Source organism: Culex pipiens, chromosome 3 (genome assembly GCF_016801865.2).
Source record: "Culex pipiens pallens isolate TS chromosome 3, TS_CPP_V2, whole genome shotgun sequence".
NCBI lineage: Eukaryota > Metazoa > Arthropoda > Insecta > Diptera > Culicidae > Culex > Culex pipiens.
Window position 1 is genome coordinate 95,097,793 of NC_068939.1, and position 22,296 is coordinate 95,120,088.

General features: G+C 39.7%; 1 protein-coding gene across 17 annotated transcripts in view; it reads right to left on the bottom strand.

Moving 5' to 3' along the window:
* Nucleotides 1-22,296, bottom strand: part of LOC120422695 (CUGBP Elav-like family member 4) — a 948,890-nt gene that overhangs the window by 12,241 nt on the left and 914,353 nt on the right. For 12 of the 17 annotated variants that reach the window (XM_052710106.1, XM_052710115.1, XM_052710113.1 and 9 more), the window contains 2 exons: nucleotides 8,628-9,099; nucleotides 8,436-8,534 (listed from right to left, as the gene is read on the bottom strand). In XM_052710106.1, coding sequence (XP_052566066.1) covers nucleotides 8,436-8,534; nucleotides 8,628-9,099 — 571 coding nt within the window. Of the gene's footprint in view, nucleotides 1-8,435; nucleotides 8,547-8,627; nucleotides 9,100-22,296 lie in introns of all 17 variants that reach the window. The other 5 variants (XM_052710110.1, XM_052710117.1, XM_052710116.1 and 2 more) reach the window with 2 other exon arrangements.

Below are 22,296 nucleotides of genomic sequence, written 5' to 3' on the forward strand. Positions count from 1 at the left end.
ACTCCTGAAACCTCCAAAGTCCATTTGTTTTTCGCCTTTCCCTTCGTGTAGTTTCCATTGCAGTTGGTTGACCTTTTTTTTCGTTCGTTCGTTTGGTCTCTCAATGACAGCCAATATTGGCGAGCTCCTCCGTGCGCCAAAAGTTATGATCTTGTTGGTGAGTTTTTTTTTCCTCTCGCTCGCCGAACTGGGTAGTTATTTGTTTTGGGACTAACCAGGTCCATAGTCACACACCGACATCGAGCCCGTTTATCATGGTCGACCAGGCCAACATATTGTCGCCCTTTCGCCCTTGAGGGGGTTGGACGCTTTGGGTGTGTGACATAGGTATAGTTTGGCGTCTGGGTTATTTTTTTTCTTCTCTTTGTCTTGTCTTACTTTTTGGTCTTTGGGACCAGCAGCAGCAACCATCGTGGACCACCGTTTTGTTTACGGGTTCGGATTTTCCGTTTCATTTAACAATACTCTTAGGCAATTGGGTTTTACTGGGTGAATTATGCTTTTGGCAGGCTCTGCTAGCTTTTTTGTGTGTGTATCGATTGGAGGTTGCCACCTCGATATTGCAGTAAGTTCGAATCCCCAAGGACTTATTTTGATAGCTGGTTGGCTTATAAATTATACTTAAATTTTCTGCAATCCACGTTCAAGCTGCTTTAAATTTGTTTATCCTGGAGACGTTCCAACGCCATTCCTCCCTGCCAAACCTCTGAAGTGTGCAAACATTTAATTCTATTAGCAATTCCTTCATCAATATTTGTAACTTTGGCGCTCGCGCGGCTTTCCCGAAATTTTCACTCCAATCCTCGACTTCCGCCAAGAGCAACTTTTCCCAAGGGCCGAAGGGGGCGGGAACGACGCAAGAAATCACATTTAATTTACTTTCGGCTCATTGAAATTCACCGAAAATGACAGCACAAATCTGCTTTCGGGTTTCACTCAACCTCACCCCGTGTGGCTCCCACAGTAAACTAATCCGGAGAAGTGTGCTTGTTTTAAACACAATTTGAAATTTTGTACATTTAAATGTCGTCAACAATTTTATTTATACCCCGGTGGAAAACCCCAAACTCGTAGGAAAAGGCTTGTTTTTGTGTGCACTTTTCGCCCCTGCCCTCACCCTCACCTGATGCTACTGGTGAAGCTGGGGGAAATGCCAGAGCAAGGAGAGATTGTTATTTACAGGAAAAGTTGGAACGTTGAGAGGTCTCATTGTTACGGTTTCTGACAGAGTTTCGCAAGGGCAAAAAAAAACGAGTGTACACGTCTCCGATTCTCGGCGAAGGAGACGGCGTTGAAATATAACAAAAAAAAAGTGCACCGACTCTGGACAAAATGAAACAAAATAGTGCAACTCTGGCTTCTGGGCTACGGAAAAACAGCTCAGCCAAAGTGCTGCAGGAGAGGGGGTGGAACTTTTTCCTGCAACGCCACCCCCACCACCCACTCTGGAAGCGCCCACTGAAAAGCTGAAATGCAATTAAACTTTGTTATTTGTTTTCGGGTGAGAAAGTTTATATTTTTAATGAAACATGACTCGTCCAGTGGTAGGACTTGGCCGGATGTCCTCCTTCGGGGGGCCTTCAGCCCAACCAGTCAACGACGACGACTTGGTCGGTGACAATGTGCCTGGTCTCCCCAGGGGGTAGGGGAAGGGTGGCCAACGGAAAGATTTGAGGTCACTTTTCGGGCAGAATGAGCGAACCGGACAGATTGCGTCTGCTATTCGCCGGAAAAGTTTTGTGTGTTGCACTGACAAGCTCGAGACTGCTAACTAGCTGCAATTAGGACTGCGAGTCTGTAAATTGGAAGTGTTTCGCCGGAAATGGTGGGAAGAGGCGTAGGGGTGGTTCTTCGGTTGGATTTGGAAGGTATGCAAAGCTACTGATTTGAAAGATATAAATGGAAATTGACCTTTGATTTTGAGCAGAGTCTTGGTCTAAAAGCTCGGTTTCAAACCTAAAATATTTCTCAAAATTTAAAACGCTTCGAGCAATATTGTCACTTGTAAAGTAAAATTTTATCCCAAAACAACTGTATCCTGTATTTACTATAAAGTTTTTCTTATCATTTATTATGCAAAAATCTAGCTGGAATTGCTAAATACTTTTTTATATAAATAATTTGTATTGAAAAAAAAAGACAAAAGTTGTAAATTTGTTTGCCAAAGAGTACCTGTGGAGTCTTTTTTTTTCATTTCTCAAAATAAAAACTTAAAGATACCAAAAATTCTGGAAAGGGCCACTCAAAATGGGCAAACTTTTGATTGTTATGACTTCTGGATGCTGCACATTAACCTCCTCCACCGGGAAGGTTTCTCCTGAACCAAACGAAGCCCGAGGAAAACTGTAAAGCAATAACTTATTTTCTTCCGACACTGTTTGCTGGGGAGGAAAAAAACTTTGCCCTTTGGTGGGGCAGAAAATTTGCACAAATCAACGGAGGAACAAGTTTGCCAGGAAGTAATCAAATTATGGTTGGCGCGGTACGGTTGGGCTTTGTTTAATTACAATTTTGTGTTGCAAAAGTTGACGGAGAAATTTAATTTTGGAATTGTGAAACAATTTTAAATGTTTGTTTAATGAGCGGAGGTTTGCTGAAGTTTGAAAACCTTTGTTTAGGTTAATTGTAGCAATTAAAAAAGTCAATAGTGTTTTCTCAGATTTTAAAGCTATTCATGATCAAGAAGGCTTCACAGTGATTTGGAAATATTAAATACTAGACTTAGCATGGAATCATAAACCCAAAATTTATAACTTTATTCTTTCGCTGGAAATTCACTAAATTTCAATTCTATCTACTGGAGCGTGTTCAACGGACCCAAATCTATCATACCTTGAAGAAACTGAAGCGTTTACTGACATCAACTTCAAAAATATCGAGTTGTGTCCATTCTTGAATCATTCGGCTCAATCTGCGATTATGCGATGATCACTCTCAGGTGATCTGGTGACGCTTGAAGTCCAATCAGTTAGCTTGGATTCATGCACTGTACCGTCATACGGGGCGAATCGGGACTACAGTCTGAATAGAGACAGCAGGTTTTAGAGCACTTTAAAGCTTGAAATTTGGAAATCGATGCACTTTTTTTATCAAAAATATCCAAATATTGTACAGAAACGAGGCTAAAACAGCTGTCCCAGTTCGCCCCATGTGCCCCGATTCGCCCCAGATGACGGTACTCACTGACAAAATCTCTCAACCAATTATAGCACCAAAACAATTTTTCTTGCGGACAAGAAATCCAAAACCTTTCAACAGAATCAAATTTCAACCCAATCAACAAAAGTGATCCCTCCCCCCAGATTCATAGAAAAAGGTACAACAAAGTTGCACACAATCGATTGCTTGGTCACTGACACCTGTCCTTTTTTGGCTTTTCGACCAGTCCAACCATCCACAGCAAACAGTTCAACCCCCCTCGTCTATCGAGGAACAATTTGACTCCAATTACATCAAACACAACCTCGAAACATGAGGGCCCGGCCGTTCCCAGGTCGATTCAATCGTCCAGCTCCAAAATCGTCCATGTCCCGGAATCGAAAGCCAAACGGATGACTTCCAATATTTGCCCTTGACAAATAGACTGTGTCCAATTGTGCCGTCCACGGGGTGGAGCAGTCCAGAAAGTAATTCCCCAAAATCAAGTTCCCGAAACGTAAAAGGGGGTCGAAGCAGGCCAGGAGCGGTATTCCGAGTGCCATAAATTCATGTACAACATTTTTGTAATGCATCGAACGACGACAGACGGACTGACAGAGGGCAGCAGCAGTAGGCGTCGTCGAGTTTGTCGACGTCGGTGCAAATGTTTTGGGATGGGGCACGGAATGGCAAGGCCGACTGCGATCTATGCTGTGTGGGAAATGTATGCACGTGTTCAGGGGGTTGACGGAGGGGACAATAGGGTTGGCTGGGAATTGCAATGCACTGCAGCTGCACTGCGAAGCTAATGCCATGCATGAAAGACATTTTTGACATTCACAAGCGCTTCCAAGCCCTACATGAACGTGTGTGTCGTGTGCAGAAACGGTACAAACGCGTTGGCAGCTCTCTTGGATGCGGTACGGCAGAGTGAAGATTATTCTGGGAAAATATCCTTAGGTCGAAAACGCATCCAAAACTAATCATAATAGGTCCAAAAAAGGGACATCTCTCTTTTCTAACAGTGTTTGTTGGTATCGGCGACTGTTTATGAATATCGCTTCAGAATTACTTAATAATCCTATGCATAATTACCGTTCCAATCGAAAGGATCCACGAAGTTCTTCATCTTTGTGTCGATACTAAGCATACCGTCGTTCCGAACACATTCCCCGCTAACCCGATCCTCCCGCCGTGACACGAAATAGTTCCCATTCCGTTCCAGCACCCTCGCGTGCTCCCCCTCGCCCGATCGGACGTGAAATAGATACAAAACGGGAGAGTCTCGTCCTAAACCCACCCCTCTATCACCAGGGAAGGGTTCATCGTCGAAGAGTTCGAAATGCACCGGATTCCAGAGCAGAGCTCGAGTCTGTGTTGCATGTATATTCCAGGATCCTCCGGCTTTCCCACCCCCCTACGTGAACGAATTTTATATATTAAAATAGAAATTGAATGTTTGGTATTACAACAAAATGAAAATTTATGCAATGTATGCTCTCTTCCTATGCAAATATTTGCAGTGTTAGACGATGTGAGGATTTTGTCAGTTTGCGCTTCTCGGCTGCTCAATGAGCTGACACCGGGAGCAGTCAGGGTCCATGTCCGGGTTGGTCAGACCGGATGGGATCCAAGGAGAGGGGGAACCGAAAATAAATATCGCATAATGCTGCTGGCTTGGCTGACTCGAGCCACATGCCAGCATGCCTGAACTCATTTGCGGACGAATTTCCTCGGACTCCGGCTCCGGCGGGAGTGAAATTTCTTAATTGAGTTTCGTGTCTGCTTCAACGGAAAGGAAGCAGCCCTCCTTCATCCTATCGATTTTGTGCGTGATGGCTGTCTGTTTGCGCTGAAATGTAATTAATATTTCAATTTACATCACATTTATTTGCACGATTCGTCGATGTTGACTTTTCGATTTGCTTCCTTGTCCAAGAACTGGAGGTGGGCAAAACTGCTCTTGCCAATAAGACGCTCAAGTTGGTTGCTCACTTAAAAATTACCATTTTGAACTACTTTTAGGCTTTGGGAATGTTGATCAAAAATGTGCACTTGATTTCTCGGCAATTTACCAATACACTCAAAGAACTGCGGGTTTGTTTGTATCATATTTGCTATCTCTCTCTAGCAATAGTTTTTTGTCATGTGGTTTCCAGGTGAGCAATTCTCTACGAAATCGGTCTTTTTTCTTCAATTTTAATTTTTGTATTTTTTAATCTGACTGAAACTTTTTTGGTGCCTTCGGTATGCCCAAAGAAGCCATTTTGCATCATTAGTTTGTCCAAATAATTTTCCATACAAATTTCGCAGCTGTCCATACAAAAATGATGTATGAAAATTCAAAAATCTGTATCTTTTGAAGGAATTTTTTGATCGATTTGGTGTCTTCGGCAAAGTTGTAAGTATGGATACGGACTACACTGGAAAAAAATGATACACGGTAAAAAAAATTTGGTGATTTTTTTATTTAACTTTTTATCACTAAAATTTGATTTGCAAAAAAATACTATTTTTTTTATTTTTTGATATGTTTTAGAGGATATAAAATGCCAACTTTTCAGAAATTTCCAGGTTGTGCAAAAAATCTTTGACCAAGTTATGATTTTTTTAATCAATGCTGATTTTTTCAAAAAATCGAAATATTGGTCGCAAAAATTTTTCAACTTCATTTTTAGATGCAAAATCAAATTTGCAATCAAAAAGTACTTCAGTAAAATTTTGATAGAGTGCACCGTTTTCAAGTTAAATCCATATTAAGGTGACTGTTTTGAAAATAGTCGCAGTTTTTCATTTTTTTTAAATAAGTGCACATATTTGCACACTTTTGGAAAAAAATATTTTTGAAAAGCTGAGAAAATTCTCTATGTTTTGCTTCTTTGGACTTTGTTGATACGACCTTTAGTTGCTGAGATATTGCCATGCAAAGGTTTAAAAACAGGAAAATTGATGTTTTCTAAGTCTCACCCAAACAGCCCACCATTTTTCAATGTCGATATCTCAGCAACTAATGGTCCGATTTTCAATGTTAATATATGAAACATTTTTGAAATTTTCCGATCTTTTCGAAAACATTATTTTCAAAATTTTCAAATCAAGACTACCATTTTAAAAGGGCGTAATATTGAATGTTTGGCCCTTCTGAAATGTTAGTCTTGATTTGAAAATTTTTAAAATAATGTTTTCGAAAAGATCGGAAAATTTCAAAAATGTTTCATATATTAACATTGAAAATCGGACCATTAGTTGCTGAGATATCGACATTAAAAAATGGTGGGCTGTTTGGGTGAGACTTAGAAAACATCAATTTTCCTGTTTTTAAACCTTTGCATGGCAATATCTCAGCAACTAAAGGTCGTATCAACAAAGTCCGAAGAAGCAAAATATAGAGAATTTTCTCAGCTTTTCAAAAATATTTCGGGCGGTCAGTCAAAAAACACCTGTGTTTTTGACTGACCACCCGAAATGCAGCCAACATACATTAGGTTTGATAAATCATTAGGTTTGATAAAGCAGTTTTAATGCTGAATTTAAAAACAACGATTTAAACCGATATAAATAAGATTTTGTTTTCAACGTAACTTCAAGCGGCCTTGAATGAGCATGAAAAATACGCTACAATTACTACAGCGCACCGCCAAAGTAGGGGAAATATACCCATTTTAAGCCTAATGTTGCCAATTGCGATGAAATTTTAAGCGATCACTCACGAAAAGTAGCATTTATAGAGAAAGTTTCCTGGCATCACTGGCTCACTCCAACAGGCGCTGCTGGTGGTGTTGGTGGCCACCCTTTGTTCTTTATTTGCCTTCGCTTCTCGCTCGTTTTCCTTCAGCTTTCGATTGGAATGGGTGGTCAAAATTGAAACGTCAAAAGACTTAGTGCGTTTGTTTTTTTATAGCGCTTGCTAGTTATTTCCATGTTTCGGGATTATTTTTCAAGTGAGTGACTAACTAATGTTCAAAAGAACATGTTGCCGGTAGTTGGAAGCAATTTCATATCTCTAGCGCAAGTGAAAAGATATTGATGGCGACTTTCGTTAAGCTGTTAAGCTCTCATCTTGCGTGTGGATGTGTGTGCCAACAAAATGATGAGAAATGGTTTCACTTAATAGAAATTATGATCAAAAGGGCATTAAATTTGATCTTTTTGGCCAGTAAGTGGCATACATTTGGGTGATTACTCGAGGCGGTGCTGTTGCTGGTAAGTTTATAGCCTAACTAGAATTTTTGGCACTTTAATCGACCATCAAACTCTCCATATGACGAAGATAGGTATTTGATTAGAGAGAGAATATTTCCCCTGTATAAATAATAGTGCCAAATGATCAAAAATAGATTGCAATATTGCACCAGCCGATGGAAGAATTCTCCACAACAAAGTTTCACTGAGTACTCACTGGGAGTGAAATTTTAAAGAGACTGAGCCGCACTTCTCTTCTCAAAAAACATCCAATTTTTTGGGAGAATTTCTCGTTTGTGTAAGTTCGAGAAAGGATAGTTTTTTCAGACAATTTTTAAAATTCTTTTAGGTCAGATAATAAAACTAGTAGTTATCGATCGGCAGAATTAGCGATTTTACAAAATTGAATACAGTTGAATGATCTCTCCATTCGCTTCAGTTAATGTGACAGACACTTTTGTAATTACAGCCGGGAAAGTAATTAGTAGTGTCCGACTTTTTCTTCGTGTTGCAGTCGAATCGGAAGACGGACTATTGGTAGCGCCCTAGATAGAGAGCAACGGTTGAACAATGAAAACAAAGAAAACACAAACTTATTTTAAGGACAGTAAATACAGTCAGTGAGAGCACTTGTTGTTTTTTGCTTCAATATTTCGATATTGTTTGACAATTGTGGTCAATTGAAGTTTCACAGAAATGTTTATTTTAAAGTCGTTTTTGAGGGTTTTTTTTAGGGGGAAAGAGAGAGAGAAAGATAGAGAGTGAGGGGGTAATGATAATAACATCGACACATAAACAATGAACGACCGGACGACGACGCGTAACAGAAAGTTAAGTTAAAAATATGTATATTTATATAAGTAAGTATATATGTATATATATAGAGTACGATGAAGAAAAACACAGCTCTATTGCAGCTCTATCAAATATCGAGTATATAAATACAAGAATCGGGTGCAAAAGACTAGTCGTATTAGGAGGAGTTTTGTGGTTTGTAGTTGTGTCTGAGTGTGTATGTGTCACGGTTTTTAGTACGAGATAGAGAGAGAGAGACAGAATAAAAACGAGAGAGACAGAGAGAGGCTGGTGTGAGGTAAGGAAATGTTTGCACTTACCAACACCCGGGTAGGGCTGGATGCCGGGATAGGCCGCGTGGGGTAGTGCGGCGTCCCCGTTTGGAAGTCCTTGGGCCGGTATCGACAGGTGGAGCGCATCTACGTAAATGGCTGAATCAATACATTACTGTGATTTTAAGAAGGCAGGGTGGTGGTGGTGAGACAAGGTGGGCAAAACTGGGGACTACTTACGCCCTGGGTAGGTCTGGGGGATTCCGTTGGTGTAGACCGCCTCGGAACCGGCCGGCTGCCCGTTTGGCGTTTGTGCGGCCATATTGAAGGTCGGCATCGTCGGCGACGGTAGCGAAGGGATGGCACCGTTCACGGGTTGTCCTGAACCTTGAAGAACCGGAGAAACATGACAATCAGTTGGGGTCAGTGTTGGGGCCGGACGGGGGTTCGAAGGATGATGATGGTATTCACCGTTCAACGCATGAGGTATTTGTGTTGCAAGTGCAGCCATCGGGTTGATGTAGGTTCCCTGTGCGGTGGCCGCGGCCATCAGTGCCGCCTGTTGCTGCTGGGCGTAGGCACCGTACGGTCCGAACTGGTTGAAGACGAACGGCGACAGCAAGTTCATATGACCGGCCATTTGCTGCATACGACGGAGTTGCCTCTCTTTCTCGGTGTCCGCAAACTTGACCACTAAGCTAGAGGACGCACCCTGTAGAGAGAAAAAAAAAAACAAACAACCAAAAAAAAAGCGCGTTAATTACATAAATCATTCGCGGTCGGGTTTTAATTCGCTCGTATAAATCATCATCTGCTTAAGTGGGCAGGGTGGTGAGCTAAACACCGCAACATAATTTATATCCATTTATGATTATTACACGAGATATTGTGGGCAGGGCACGCGACTCCCAAAATGTCGCCACACACACACACAAGCTTTTTTCTGTTTTGTTGTCCTCGTGATTAATAGTGGTACCACACGATAAACACCAGAGAATCCAACACTGGGGGTGTAGTTTTCTTTGTTTTGTGTGTGACTGTCAACGTGGCTTACCGGTTTAATATCGTTTAATGTAGCGACAAAAGAAGCTAGGGATAATTCATTTTAATCTGCCCTTCCCCAACTCCTATCCCACAGATCCCCGTTGGCATGGGGGGTAGGTTTGGGATCTGAAGCAATTGCTAAATGATGGGCTTTTCCCCGGATGGAACGGTTCCTCTATGTAAGATAAGGTTAAGTTCATAATTAGTGGGATTTATTGCTGGGACATTAGTCAAGGCCAGTGTACGATTGTAATCGCTGGGAATGTTTGGCTGTACGACGTGTAACATATGTATTAACGGAATGAAAAAGCTTCGAATATGCTGAAACGTTATTTATTCTGATTTAAGATCATTCAACGGGTATCTTGGGTTCAACCAACACATTTTTTTAAATATTTTTCTTCCGGCCGGGAGAATGTTTAACAAAATTATTTATTTCGTGAGAAAAAAGTTTTAAAATATTTTATTTTGAGACTTTATGACTACCACTCCATCCGTCAGCAAGTCGAGACCCGAGAGATTGTAGTTCATTCCTCCAAAACTCCCCATCGTCACGGCCACAATACGCCATATTGCCGCATCGATTCCACCTCGACGACGACCGTCGCCGATATCATAATCACAACCCCCGAAAACAATGACGACAGCACTTTGCCCTGACTCCTTTTCTGTGGGTGAAAAAACGAGGAGACGGGGTCCTCATCGTCACTTCCGGGCCCGCGTCAACCGTCTCAATTATGTCGGCTCATCGTTCGGGCGGCCAGATTCATCAGGTGTTTTTTGGGTCGAACAACGGGACGGGGAGCGAAAATTGACAGCCAACAACAATGCCGGCTGTTGTGTGGAAAAAAAAGTTTGTCACATGCAACAGTTTTAGGGGATTTTTTGTCGGTCAAAAAGTTGAAGCGAAAATCAGTCAAAAACAGGAAGAAGCCTAAAAGCAGCTCGGGCATCAATGGGGAGGCGATGAAAAAAAAGCGAAGCATTTCCATTTGGCCGCCGGAAGTAGTACTTTTATAGTCATAGTTTTTTTCTCCCTTCTCCGCTTTGTGCCCTTTTGATTTTTATGCTGGCGGCTGAACCCGGGTTGGGGTTGGGGGCTCCAACTCACTGTTTCTGGCTCTGGTGGGGAGCCTTTTGGAGAATAAAAACCGAGACCGAGTGGTGTGGTGTGGGGGGAAGCGCAACACGTTGGTCGGAGCGCTACAAGTGCCCTGAGTTAATGGTCTGGTCGCTTGCCGTTGGACCGGATTGTGTGCATATTTATGTGCGGGCTTGTATTTCGTTTAGTTTTTCCACCCCCCGACGCCATCGTCCCCGGCTCGAGAGAGGGGAAGGGGGTGAGCAACATTGGAACATTGGACCGTAGTGGTTGCTTGCTTTTGGGTGGAACTTTTGTTGAACAAGCTCATTGTCCGGAGGTACCTCAACAGGTGGATTGGGATATTATAAACCACTTTTAGTGTCTGTCTTTTTTTTTCATAAACAGCTTAATTGTGGTATGGAAAAGTGTAGTGAATAACGTTGAACAGTTTTCGTGCATTCCGTGCTTGTGCTATCTTGTCCTAGTCAAGCTATGACGTTTTAAAACAAATAATATTTGGCATTGAATTATTGTAAACATTATTTGGGATAAACAATTCTTCGCTGAATACTTGTTAGAAGGTTTCGGAACATTCAGGTCATAATTTCCGGGAGGTCGCAAATGACTCATAACTACTCTACATATTAGTATCGAGTATCGAGCGAAGTTCATTGAAGCTACCTGAGGCTAAACCGATGGTGAATACACTGCTAAAACCCTGTGACCATGTTGAAGTTGTTTTTTTACATGTTGAAGTCCAGACTATAACTTTAAGAACCCGAACATTCGGAGGATAATGTAGGAGGTTTGGTGATCCATAAAGTGAGAGTCTCTCTAAAGCAGGGCTGCGGAGTCGGGTCATATTTCAAACGACTCCAACTCCGACTCTGGCTTTCTGAGTAAAGCCGACTCCGACTCCGGCTCCGGCTTTCCACAAATTCGTTGACTCCGGCTCCGACTCCGATTCCGACACCTAATCTGTATTTTTAATATTAAAAAAAAAACGCATTTTCAGCACAAAAATTTTCTGAGTAAATTTGAGTTTTGTGGTTTGAAAAATTGGAACATTTTCTTTAACTACTTTTATTTTATATTCATTTTTTTTAGTTAATAAGCTAGCTATACTAATTTCAATTGTTTTTTTTTCAGCAAGTTTTCATTCACTGAAAATTTCAGAAGTGCAGATTTCAGTAAATTTAACTGAATTCAGTAATGAGAAATTGGTGTGCAGTAACTATCAAAGATACCCTGGTTTTGAAATAAACAATTTTCAAAGTAACTATTTTTGAAAGCTTTTTTGAAATTATTTCAGAAGACGTACATGGATATTGTGTGATCGAGCCGCACTTTAAACATACAAATCATTTGAAAATTCTAATATTTGAAAAATAAATTAAATTATATCAATTATTTCACCCCGATTTAAGGCATTTACAAAAAAATAGACTTGCTCAACGCTATTATTTAAGGATCAACACTTTAAGAGTAAGAAATTGTAAACATTGGGGTAATCGATATATCTAATAAATTCAAAGTTGCATATGCGAGGCATAAGAGCACCGGTTTAACTGTATTTCAAAATTAGTTGCAACTTATTTTCGATATTTTTTGTCAGCTTGAAATGTTTTCAGCACGACACTTTGATTGGTTTTTATTTACATACAAAATGTGCATGTAGCGTTCCAAGTAGAAGATTGATATTATAGTTGATAATGTATTACAAACATAATTATTTTTGTTAAATACTGATAGTGAGCTTTCCAATCACAATAAAAATGCTTCGAAAACATCATGGTATCTGATAAATATCTTGAACCAAAAAATAAACTAAACAAAAAACTGTCAACGCAGTGCATGCAATTCAATAAATAAATTTAAAATATAAAAAAATGGGAAGTAACCTGCATTATAACAAATATTGAACAATTAATAAGTTCGTAAATTATATTAAATTTTTTGACAACTCCGACTCCAGCTCCGACTCAGGGTCTTTCAGAAATTTACGACTCCGGCTCCGACCCGACTCCAGCTCATACAATTTAGCCGACTCCGACTCCGACTCCAAATTCAGCTATTAGAGATTTGACGACTCCGACACCGACTCCGACTCCAGGTCCCCAAAAAGACCACCGACTCCGGCTCCGACTCCGATTCCGACTCCACAGCCCTGCTTTAAAGTCTTCAAATAATCATGTTTTTTTTTTCTAGGAAACCCAAAATTTCGATTCCAAACGACCTCAAATTGCACCAGTGTTTCCAAACGCCATTACGGTGTTATTAATGACGACAGTTTCCGAGACCGTTACACGCGTTCGCCACCACGTGCGCGCACTAGAAGGGCTTCCTTGATGAAGTCACCTTTGGCTTCATTTGGGGGAAAAACGACGTTCATATAGCCAAGGAATGGTGTGGCTCCTTCAAAGGCAAGACCAGACAAAGACGCACCAGCTGGAGGACGCCGGAAGTGGTCGGGGGACCAGAAATGACGATAAATTACGTGATATGATATTTCCATTGTTGTGTGGCGGACGACGTCGTTGAGCGTCGGGAGCTCGTTTTGGTGGAAAATTGTGCCTTTATTGATTTGGCTTCTGTTGGAGGGTGCTTAATGCTGATAAAGGTGGCCCAATGGTGGTGGTGATTAATTGAAACCGGTGCACGGGAGGGCCAATTGGGAGCAACATCGATAGTGGAGTAATTGATTTGTGTCGTTAGTGGTGGGGAAGCACTTGTTGCAGTCCATATCTTGATTGGGAAAGAGTTATTGAGGTATTGAATTTCACATCAGAGGTTGCACGCTGTCAAAAAATATACCAAATTCTCTATCAGTGAACTCATGACAACTTGAAATACCTGAATACAAATCGATATCAACGCGCTTCCAAAACTTCTGATTAGGTCACCAATCAGCAGCGTGCAACCACCCAACTCCAACAAAGCGCCCAGAAGTTCGATCCAATTTGCCAAATTGTGGTACAGTTCAGCACGTGGAGTGTAAACCCACCTGTCTTGAATACCAATAGTTCACCAAAAGTTTCGACCCGTCGAGTTCAAACTGGCACAAAACTTGAACAACAACACCAGAGCACGACGATGACGAGGGATCGAAACCGCCACCAATCGAGGGAGAGAGCAACGGCGGGGAGATCTCAAGTACGTGTCAAAGCAATCGTTAACCTACGTCAAACTTGGCAAGTCGGGGTCGAGCCCCAATCCGATACCGGGCACCAATCGATAACCGCGTTGATTAGTTTTCCCGCGCCACTTCTGGGTTTGGTTCAACGAGCTAACCTGTGTGCTCAACAGCCCCTGAACCTCTCGAGTAGATCCGGGAGGACTCGGGGCCATCTCCAGGCACGTCTGCGGTTTCAAGAGTGTGGGATGGGGCGCGAGAATGCACCACACCGCACCTCACAATCGATGCCATTGAAATTCTAAAGGTTCGGAGAAGGGTTGTTGCGACTTCAGTCAAGTGGAAACGTCTTCTCCGGGCGGTGCATCGTTTGGGCGCTGACGATGACGAGAAGACAACCAACAGGCGGCAAACCGGACCGGACCCGGACTAGCAGTGGTGGAAAGCCACATTTCTTTCATTTTCCACTTGAATGATAAATAGTTTGTGGAGAAGCGCCCACAACCGCACACATGTAGGGAATGCGGCGCTCCACCCAACTCCCCTCCCCCACTCTTTTGCAGGAGGAGGTTCTTGCGCTCTCTGAAGCTCAGTGCAAAGCTGCAACCGCAAATCTAATATCGCCTTTGAATATTTCAAATCAAATCTGAGAAGACTTCATTTATTATTCAAGAAACAGATTACAGCTTCTGGTTTTCTGGGTTCTGCTGCTGCATTGAAGGCAAGGCAGTATAGAAGAGGTGGCAAAAAAGGTGGTGACTTGCAAAATGGGGTGCAAAATATGTACCAGATGCAAAGAAGAGGTTGAATAAGGTTGATTTGCCATGCAAAATAAGTCATATCGACGTAGTTGATAAATAGATACAATGTGATGCAAATTTAGCTTTGTGTACTAAAATAGTAGCCAGTCCTTGAAACAAGTCGCTTATTTTCATGAAATAGATTTAAATTCGATAGTCAGTTCTTTTTTATTTTAGAAACAATTGAAGATCTGGCAACTCTGCACTAATTAAGATTTATCAATGTTTTTCTATGTATATAAATTATTTTTTCGAAGGGTCAAATATTTTGAAGATCAACTCAACGCTAACAAGATTGAAATTAAAATATATTTGTTTACACAGACAAAAAAAAAATAGCACAGCTAGATATGTTAGATAGTGTGAGTGTGTACGGTTTCAAACATTTGAATCAATCGTTGATTTGTGGTTTTTGAATTGAATGAATTTAAAGATTGTTTGTCTGTGATATGTATGGGAAAAGATGAGGTGATTGATTGGGTTTTTAGAATTGAAGCCTATCAAACCTTTAAATATTAAAAAATAGAATACTCAAGAAATTTAAGAAATTCACGACATTCAAGAAATTCAAAAAATTCAAAAAATTCAAGAAATTTAAGAAATTCAAGAAATTCAAGAAATTCAAGAAATTCAAGAAATTCAAGAAATTCAAGAAATTCAAGAAATTCAAGAAATTCAAGGAATTCAAGAAATTCAAGAAATCCAAGAAATCCAAGAAATTCGAGAAATTCAAGAAATTCAGGAAATTCAAGAAATTCAAGAAATTCAAGAAATTCAAGAAATTCAAGAAATTCAAGAAATTCAAGAAATTCAAGAAATTCAAGAAATTCAAGAAATTCAAGAAATTTAAGAAATTCAAGAAATTCAAGAAATTCAAGAAATTCACGAAATTCAAGAAATTCAAGAAATTCAAGAAATTCAAGAAATTCAAGAAATTCAAGAAATTCAAGAAATTCAAGAAATTCAAGAAATTCAAGAAATTCAAGAAGTTCAAGAAATTCAAGAAATTCAAGAAATTCAAGAAATTCAAGAAATTCAAGAAATTCAAGAAATTCAAGAAATTCAAGAAATTCAAGAAATTCAAGAAATTCAAGAAATTCAAGAAATTTAAGAAATTCAAGAAATTTAAGAAATTCAAGAAATTCAAGAAATTCAAGAAATTCAAGAAATTCAAGAAATTCAAGAAATTCAAGGAATTCAAGAAATTCAAGAAATTCAAGAAATTCAAGAAATTCAAGAAATTCAAGAAATTCAAGAAATTCAAGAAATTCAAGAAATTCAAGAAATTCAAGAAATTCAAGAAATTCAAGAAATTCAAGAAATTCAAGAAATTCAAGAAATTCAAGAAATTCAAGAAATTCAAGAAATTCAAGAAATTCAAGAAATTCAAGAAATTCAAGAAATTCAAGAAATTCAAGAAATTCAAGAAATTCAAGAAATTCAAGAAATTCAAGAAATTCAAGAAATTTAAGAAATTCAAGAAATTTAAGAAATTCAAGAAATTCAAGAAATTCAAGAAATTCAAGAAATTCAAGAAATTCAAGAAATTCAAGAAATTCAAGAAATTCAAGAAATTCAAGGAATTCAAGAAATTCAAGAAATTCAAGAAATTTAAGAAATTGAAGTTCCTAAATTTAAAAATGCAAAAAGCATAACGCCTTGAAAGGTCTGTCTCATTCCAAGTTATAGAACTCTAGCCAACAAATTTGCCAGCCTTTCCCCACACATGAATGTGCTTATGATCACCACAAATGGCGGGTAATAACAGCTCCATTACATCCCCGAGAGAGTGTCATCCTATGAATATGAAATCACTACCGGTGGGTTTGGACCGGTTCCAAAAAACCGTTGGGACTTTCGCAAACAACAGACAAACTTTTCGCCAATATTTTCCACTATTTTGTGCCATTCCGGGAACCGTTTACACTTCCCCGTTTCCTTTCTTTCATCCATTTGGAAACGGGAAGGGGAAATTTTCCCGCGCAGAGCAACTTTCCCCGGAATGGCTTTCCGAAAAATGTAATGAAAGCGATTAAGTAAAGTTTAACTTTAAACGATCCCAGCGGAGCTCGGACGATTATTTTTGGTCACCGTCGTCAGCAAGATTGACGGAGAATGTAAAAAGTTTGGGTCTTCAATAATTTATTTTGGCGCGCGCGCGCCCCCCTCTGTGATGGTACCCATAATTAGGTTATCATGGAAAAATTGAATCTTGTTTTTTTTGTTGTGCTTGCGTCGAGTTGAGCGAACTTTTTGGGAAAATTATGAAAGTCATGCACCGTTTAACATTGGAGCTGAAATCGGGGGATTGCATCGTTAGTCAGCGAAATGTTGGGCGAAGGGTTTTCTTTTTTTTTTGGGGAAATCTCTGAATAGGTTGAAACATGCCAACTCACCTAAATCGATACTGACTTCCTGGTCTGAATCATGAGGGTTGAATTTGTTCTCGGAAAGAAGGTTCACTTTAATGTTGCTTGAAATATTACTTCAATTTGTGTAATAATTGTACTGACACTCGAATGAAAAGTTATTTCCTTGGCCCAAACCGAAAAACAAAAGCTCTTGGGAGGGAGAGCTCCCCCCTGAAGCCATACTATCAATTTTATTTGCTCGAGTAAAGTGAAACAAAAAGGCTGGTAAGACAAAAGCTTCAACAATGCACTTCCATATGAGCTTCCACTTTCCTCGTCCAAGTTTTTCCAACATTTTCCTCCCCATTCTCCCCCAACCGGATAATATATTTTATTTAGAAGCTTTTCTCGTAATTGAATTGAACCTGATCGCACTCCTTGAAAGCACTTCCAAGGCTCTCGAAAGGCTCCCCGGCCAACAAACGTGCTGAAAGGAAGCACTTCAAGCCCCGCTGCACACACCGAGAACACACAGAGAAGAATTCGTTCGTTTTATTTCAGTTGTTTTATTTGCCATCCATCGGGCGCAACTAAGTGGTATTCTAAACGCCATTTCCTTGGCATACCTCCCCCTCTTAACTGAAAGGGTCCTTCGTTCCCGAGATTGCAAGGATATTTTATTCATCTACCCCAGCAGCAGTAGCAGCAACAGCAGCGTCCTTTGGAGTGGGTCCCAAAATCAACAAATATGGAAAAAGGAAACTTTTCTTTAAGCCCTTCACCTGGATGCAACCCGGGGAGTTGCAGCACACTTGGCTTGTGGGAAAAAAGGCCCCGCTTCCACAGAAAAGCCAACAAGCTGCCGGAGTTGTTGTTTGGAGAATCCTCCTCAAGCCAAGCGAAAGCTGTTTACTCGTAAAAGTGTACACAAACACAGGCAGAGCCAGCCGTCCCGCCATCATCGTACGAGGCGAAGAAGATAAGGAATAACAGATTCCTTGCTGTTCTGGGTTGCGAAAGCATCAGGAGCAAATCCCTTTTCGGGAAATGGAAGAAAAAATGTGTGCAACTGGTGCCAGCGGGAGTACACGGAAAAGTGGTGGGACAACCTTTGAATTATTTGAAAATGTTGTTTTTTTTTTTTAAATTGTCTAAAAGGATGATGCTTAATAGATCATGGCCATGAAAATTCCATAAAAAACTAGCTTTGATTTACTAAATCATTAAATTTTGAGAGGTGAGACAGCCAAAGGATTTCTACCAGGTAATTTGACATAACGACGTGTTCCAAATCCAGTTATTTTTTGTGGAGATAAACTGAACTAATGTGATTTTTGCACATTGCAATGCAGTAATTTTGCATGACTCCATTCAGTTAAATTTCATTCTAACTGGTTACAAGTGGTGGGACGGTTTTGGCGATCTTCATATCAGTTTAGTTTTTTTTTAAATAAATTTGACTCAAAATCTCTTGTGGTGAACTAACCTTAAACGATCCCTTTTTAGTGAGAATTGAATTATTTGGTATTTTTTCTTCTATATAGTAATGATGGTGGGACGGACGAAAGCTTCGTTAGGTGGGACAGACATCGAGATGTTGATTTGGAAATATTTGAGCATGATTCGACATTTCTTTATTGCTTCATTAATATCTAAAAAAAAATGGCGTTCGTAGATTAGTTTTTAGGTGGTGGGACAGCCATGTTGTTTTTGACGGTTTTTTTTTTCAAGATAGTGCGCATTGTTGTTTCTAATGAGTGGCAACTTATGAAAAATATTTCAGCGGTGGGACGGATGAAATGTTCCGTGAGGTGGGACAGATATAATTATGATTCTAAAAATAAGGACACAATTTTCAATTTGCATTTTTTTTAAATTAAAAAAAAAGTTGACTCTGAAGACATTTTCTTAAGCGTGCAACCACACCTGCCTGTCCCAGCAGCATCCCACAGACGTACAAAATAAATGTTTCCCTTCGCCAGTGCCAGACTGAGCGAGAGTGCTCTGGAACGTGTAACGTAGTAGCAGAACTGCAGCCAAAACACGTCTCGTTCCTTGAACCTGGGCCAAAAAACAACCCCTTCTAGCGATGCATTCGCCAAAAGAAAGAACGGAAAAAGATCCTTCCCCACCTCACAGAAAGTCACGCCGAACCAAAGGTAATATATCTAAATTTGTTGACAATATTATTTCCCTATTACGAGCCAGATAACTTGGCAATTTTGGGGTTGAAACGAGACAGGTCAATCCGCCCACCGTACCGGTTAAAGAGAAATTCCTCCGGGGCATGTTGCAAAACATATTAATTCCGGGGTTTTCCCCCGAAGGGGATGAACGCACCAGAAAAAAAAAGTATCCAAAATGACAAAGGGTTTCCCGTTGTAACAACCTCATTTGACCGCCGGCAAAATCACTACAATTTCAGAGCTGCCACGGAACAAACGACGGCGAGTTCAGTTCATGTGCAGAGGTTGGCCTCCGGGGGGGCGAATTTTGTCATTAAAATCTCACTTCCGAAATGGTTTCGAGCTTGGAGCTTCAAGTCCCCGAGGAGGGAAAGTTCTCTGGAAAATGCATTTTTGGCTACAGATTTTTGAGAGTTTATATTGAATTTTGCTCAGATATGATCAAAAGGTCATTGCAGTTAATTTAATCGTCGTAACAAGTCAGCAACTCCAAATAATTCTTAGAATATCTCGTAATTACTCGACAGTGTTGTAAAAATGTGGTAGTTCAAAAGTTGGTATTCGTTTTAAGACAAGTATTTGTGCTCGATTTTGTGTCTTCGACAATGCTTTTGTCACAGGTTTAACGATGAATTTAATTTTTCAGGAAGTAATTTTCCTTGAACTTTTTTGTATGATTGTAATTTTTGGAATATTTCACCACAGTGATTCTCAATCACTCCTCACGATCCTCACAAAATCATTTGAAGATGCTTCTCGTTTGTATTTGATTGTTCCTGAATGTATGCAAAAAAGTTTGACAAGGTTGTTTTCCATTTTTCCACAAGAGGTCGACTACTGAATTCTGTTTTGTGTATAACTTCTTAAGCACTTTACCAAACTTTATAATTTTCAACAGCACAGAAAAAAAAGTTGAATTTTGGAATGTTTAAAATTTGGTAGGCTGTATATTACCTCTTTTTTTGAGTAATATTACATAAAAATTTGTAAAAATGTGAACCTGATGAATATTTATCAAAAACTGATAAAACTTCATCATTTGCTGAGGTAAAATTATTCTTTTTTTTTGCCACAAAATCTGTCACCATTTCATAAATAAATCATAAATCTGTTCATAGTAACTTGATTAGAATATGATTCTAAGTGGATGGAATGCGTGAAGTTGTATTTTGGGTTTGTTTTAAGGTGGAACGAGACGCCATTTCTTGGACAACTTTTTAACGAAGTTAATTTCTTCGTGTGATTTTTTAGCCTTTGTTTAGTAACGAGAGTGAAACCTTAGGTTTAAATAACAAAAGTTTCTTAAACTTGTGTAAACTTTATTTCTGTTTCTTAATTTTTTTCCTTCAATTTATAAAAAAAAATTTTTCAATGGAAAAACTTAAAAATTTCAAAATAGGACAAATTTAATTCTTAAAAAATAGACAATTTGCAAAAAACCCACAGAGAATCTCCGAGAAGCGAAAGGGATTACCAACTGCAGCTGATGCATATCGGAATCGGATAAGCTCGGGAACGGGCCACAACAGGAGAGTGACGTGAAGGGCAATGGAGAGGTGGTGGTGGGGGGAAATTTCCCTCATTATGTGCAATTACGATTATGTTTTAACATAACATTATTGCGAAAGTGTTTTGCATTCCGGAAGGGGTGGAGAGGAGTGAGTGGCGGGGGATGTTTCGCCACTGGCTATAATTACAACATGGTAGAAAATTTTAATTATCGGGATTAAATTTAATACACGAGTGGCAAACCGGGAGCGCCCGCGCTCGCGTGGTTTGCCGGGGCTTTGAACCGGGAGTTTGGCAACAGGTTTTCGGTTGGAGAGGGGAGGGCGGGAGTGTGTGTCATTTTACTAGAAAATACATTATTCATCCGTGGCGCCATTTGGACTGTGCGAGCGCGCGATTATGATTGATGTGGTTTAGGGTGGTATTATAAATGGGCGCGTGGTTAGACGTTACTGCTGTAGCTGTGTGTTGTGTTTGGAATTGTAACGTGATATTCGGACAGGGGGTGGATGCTGTGCTTTGAAAATTTAGACATTAGTTTTAATTAGTGAGTCACATGATGAATTGAATGCATAATATTGCTGTTGATGATATGTTAAACTTGATGAGTTTGATTTTGCAGTTTGATGTTTGATTAAAAATCATACTTTGTGGTTTCCATAACATCAATCTGCATTGTTTTCAGCAATTCGATTCATGCAATAGGAGAAAAAGAATCAGTTGTGTATTTATTGAATTATTATTATTTGTGGAAGGGCTGAATGGTATATGTTTCTATCTTTGTATATAAAATAGTGCGGTTCACTTCTCGTATAAATAGCATTAAAACTTTTGTTTAGAATTTTTTAACAGTGTATTGTTTTATTGAAGTATTATTTAGAAAGCGATTTGCAACAATGTTAGACTATTGCCTTCCTCACTGAGGTAAGGCTATAATCCTGCTCGAAAAATGAACTTTTGAAAAACAGCTCGTAGACCTATATTCATGTATACCTATCGACTCAGAATCGAAAACTGAACAAATGTCTGTGTGTGTGTGTGTATGTGTGTGCGTATTCACTTTGGTGCTCAAAATTCTTGCCAAGTTTTCTCGGCACTGGCTGATCCGATTTGAGTCAAACAAGTTACATTCGATTTGTTTTGGTGCCCCATACTGCACTATTGAATTGTTTGAAGATCCGATAAGTAGTTCAAAAGTTACGTATAAAAAAGTGTCAGAGTTGCGAATCAGGTGCTGGAATTTTGATGCCGGATCTCACTTATCTATATGAAAACTATGTCCGGATCTATCATCCGACCCATCGTTAGTTAGGTAATCAAAAGACCTTTCCAATGAGTCCAAAACAATGAAGATCTGGCACCCCTGTCTTGAGATATGACCACTTAAGTGATATTTATGTACTTTTTTGAAGCGGGATATCACTTAAATGTTTGTATACTATGTCCGGATCTATCATCCGACCCATCGTTGATTAGGTAATCAAAAGACCTTTCCAATGAGTCCAAAACATTGAAGATCTGGCAACCCTGTCTCGAGATATGACCACTTAAGTGATATTTATGTACTTTTTTGAAGCCGGATCTCACTTCAATGTTTGTATACTATGTCCGGATCCATCATCCGACTCATCGTTAGTTAGGTAATCAAAATACCTTTCCAATGAGCCCAAAACATTGAAGATCTGGCAACCCTGTCTTGAGATATGACCACTTAAGTGATATTTATATACTTTTTTGAAGCCGGATCTCACTTAAATGTTAGTAAACTATGTCCGGATCCATCATCCGACCCTTACTTTACT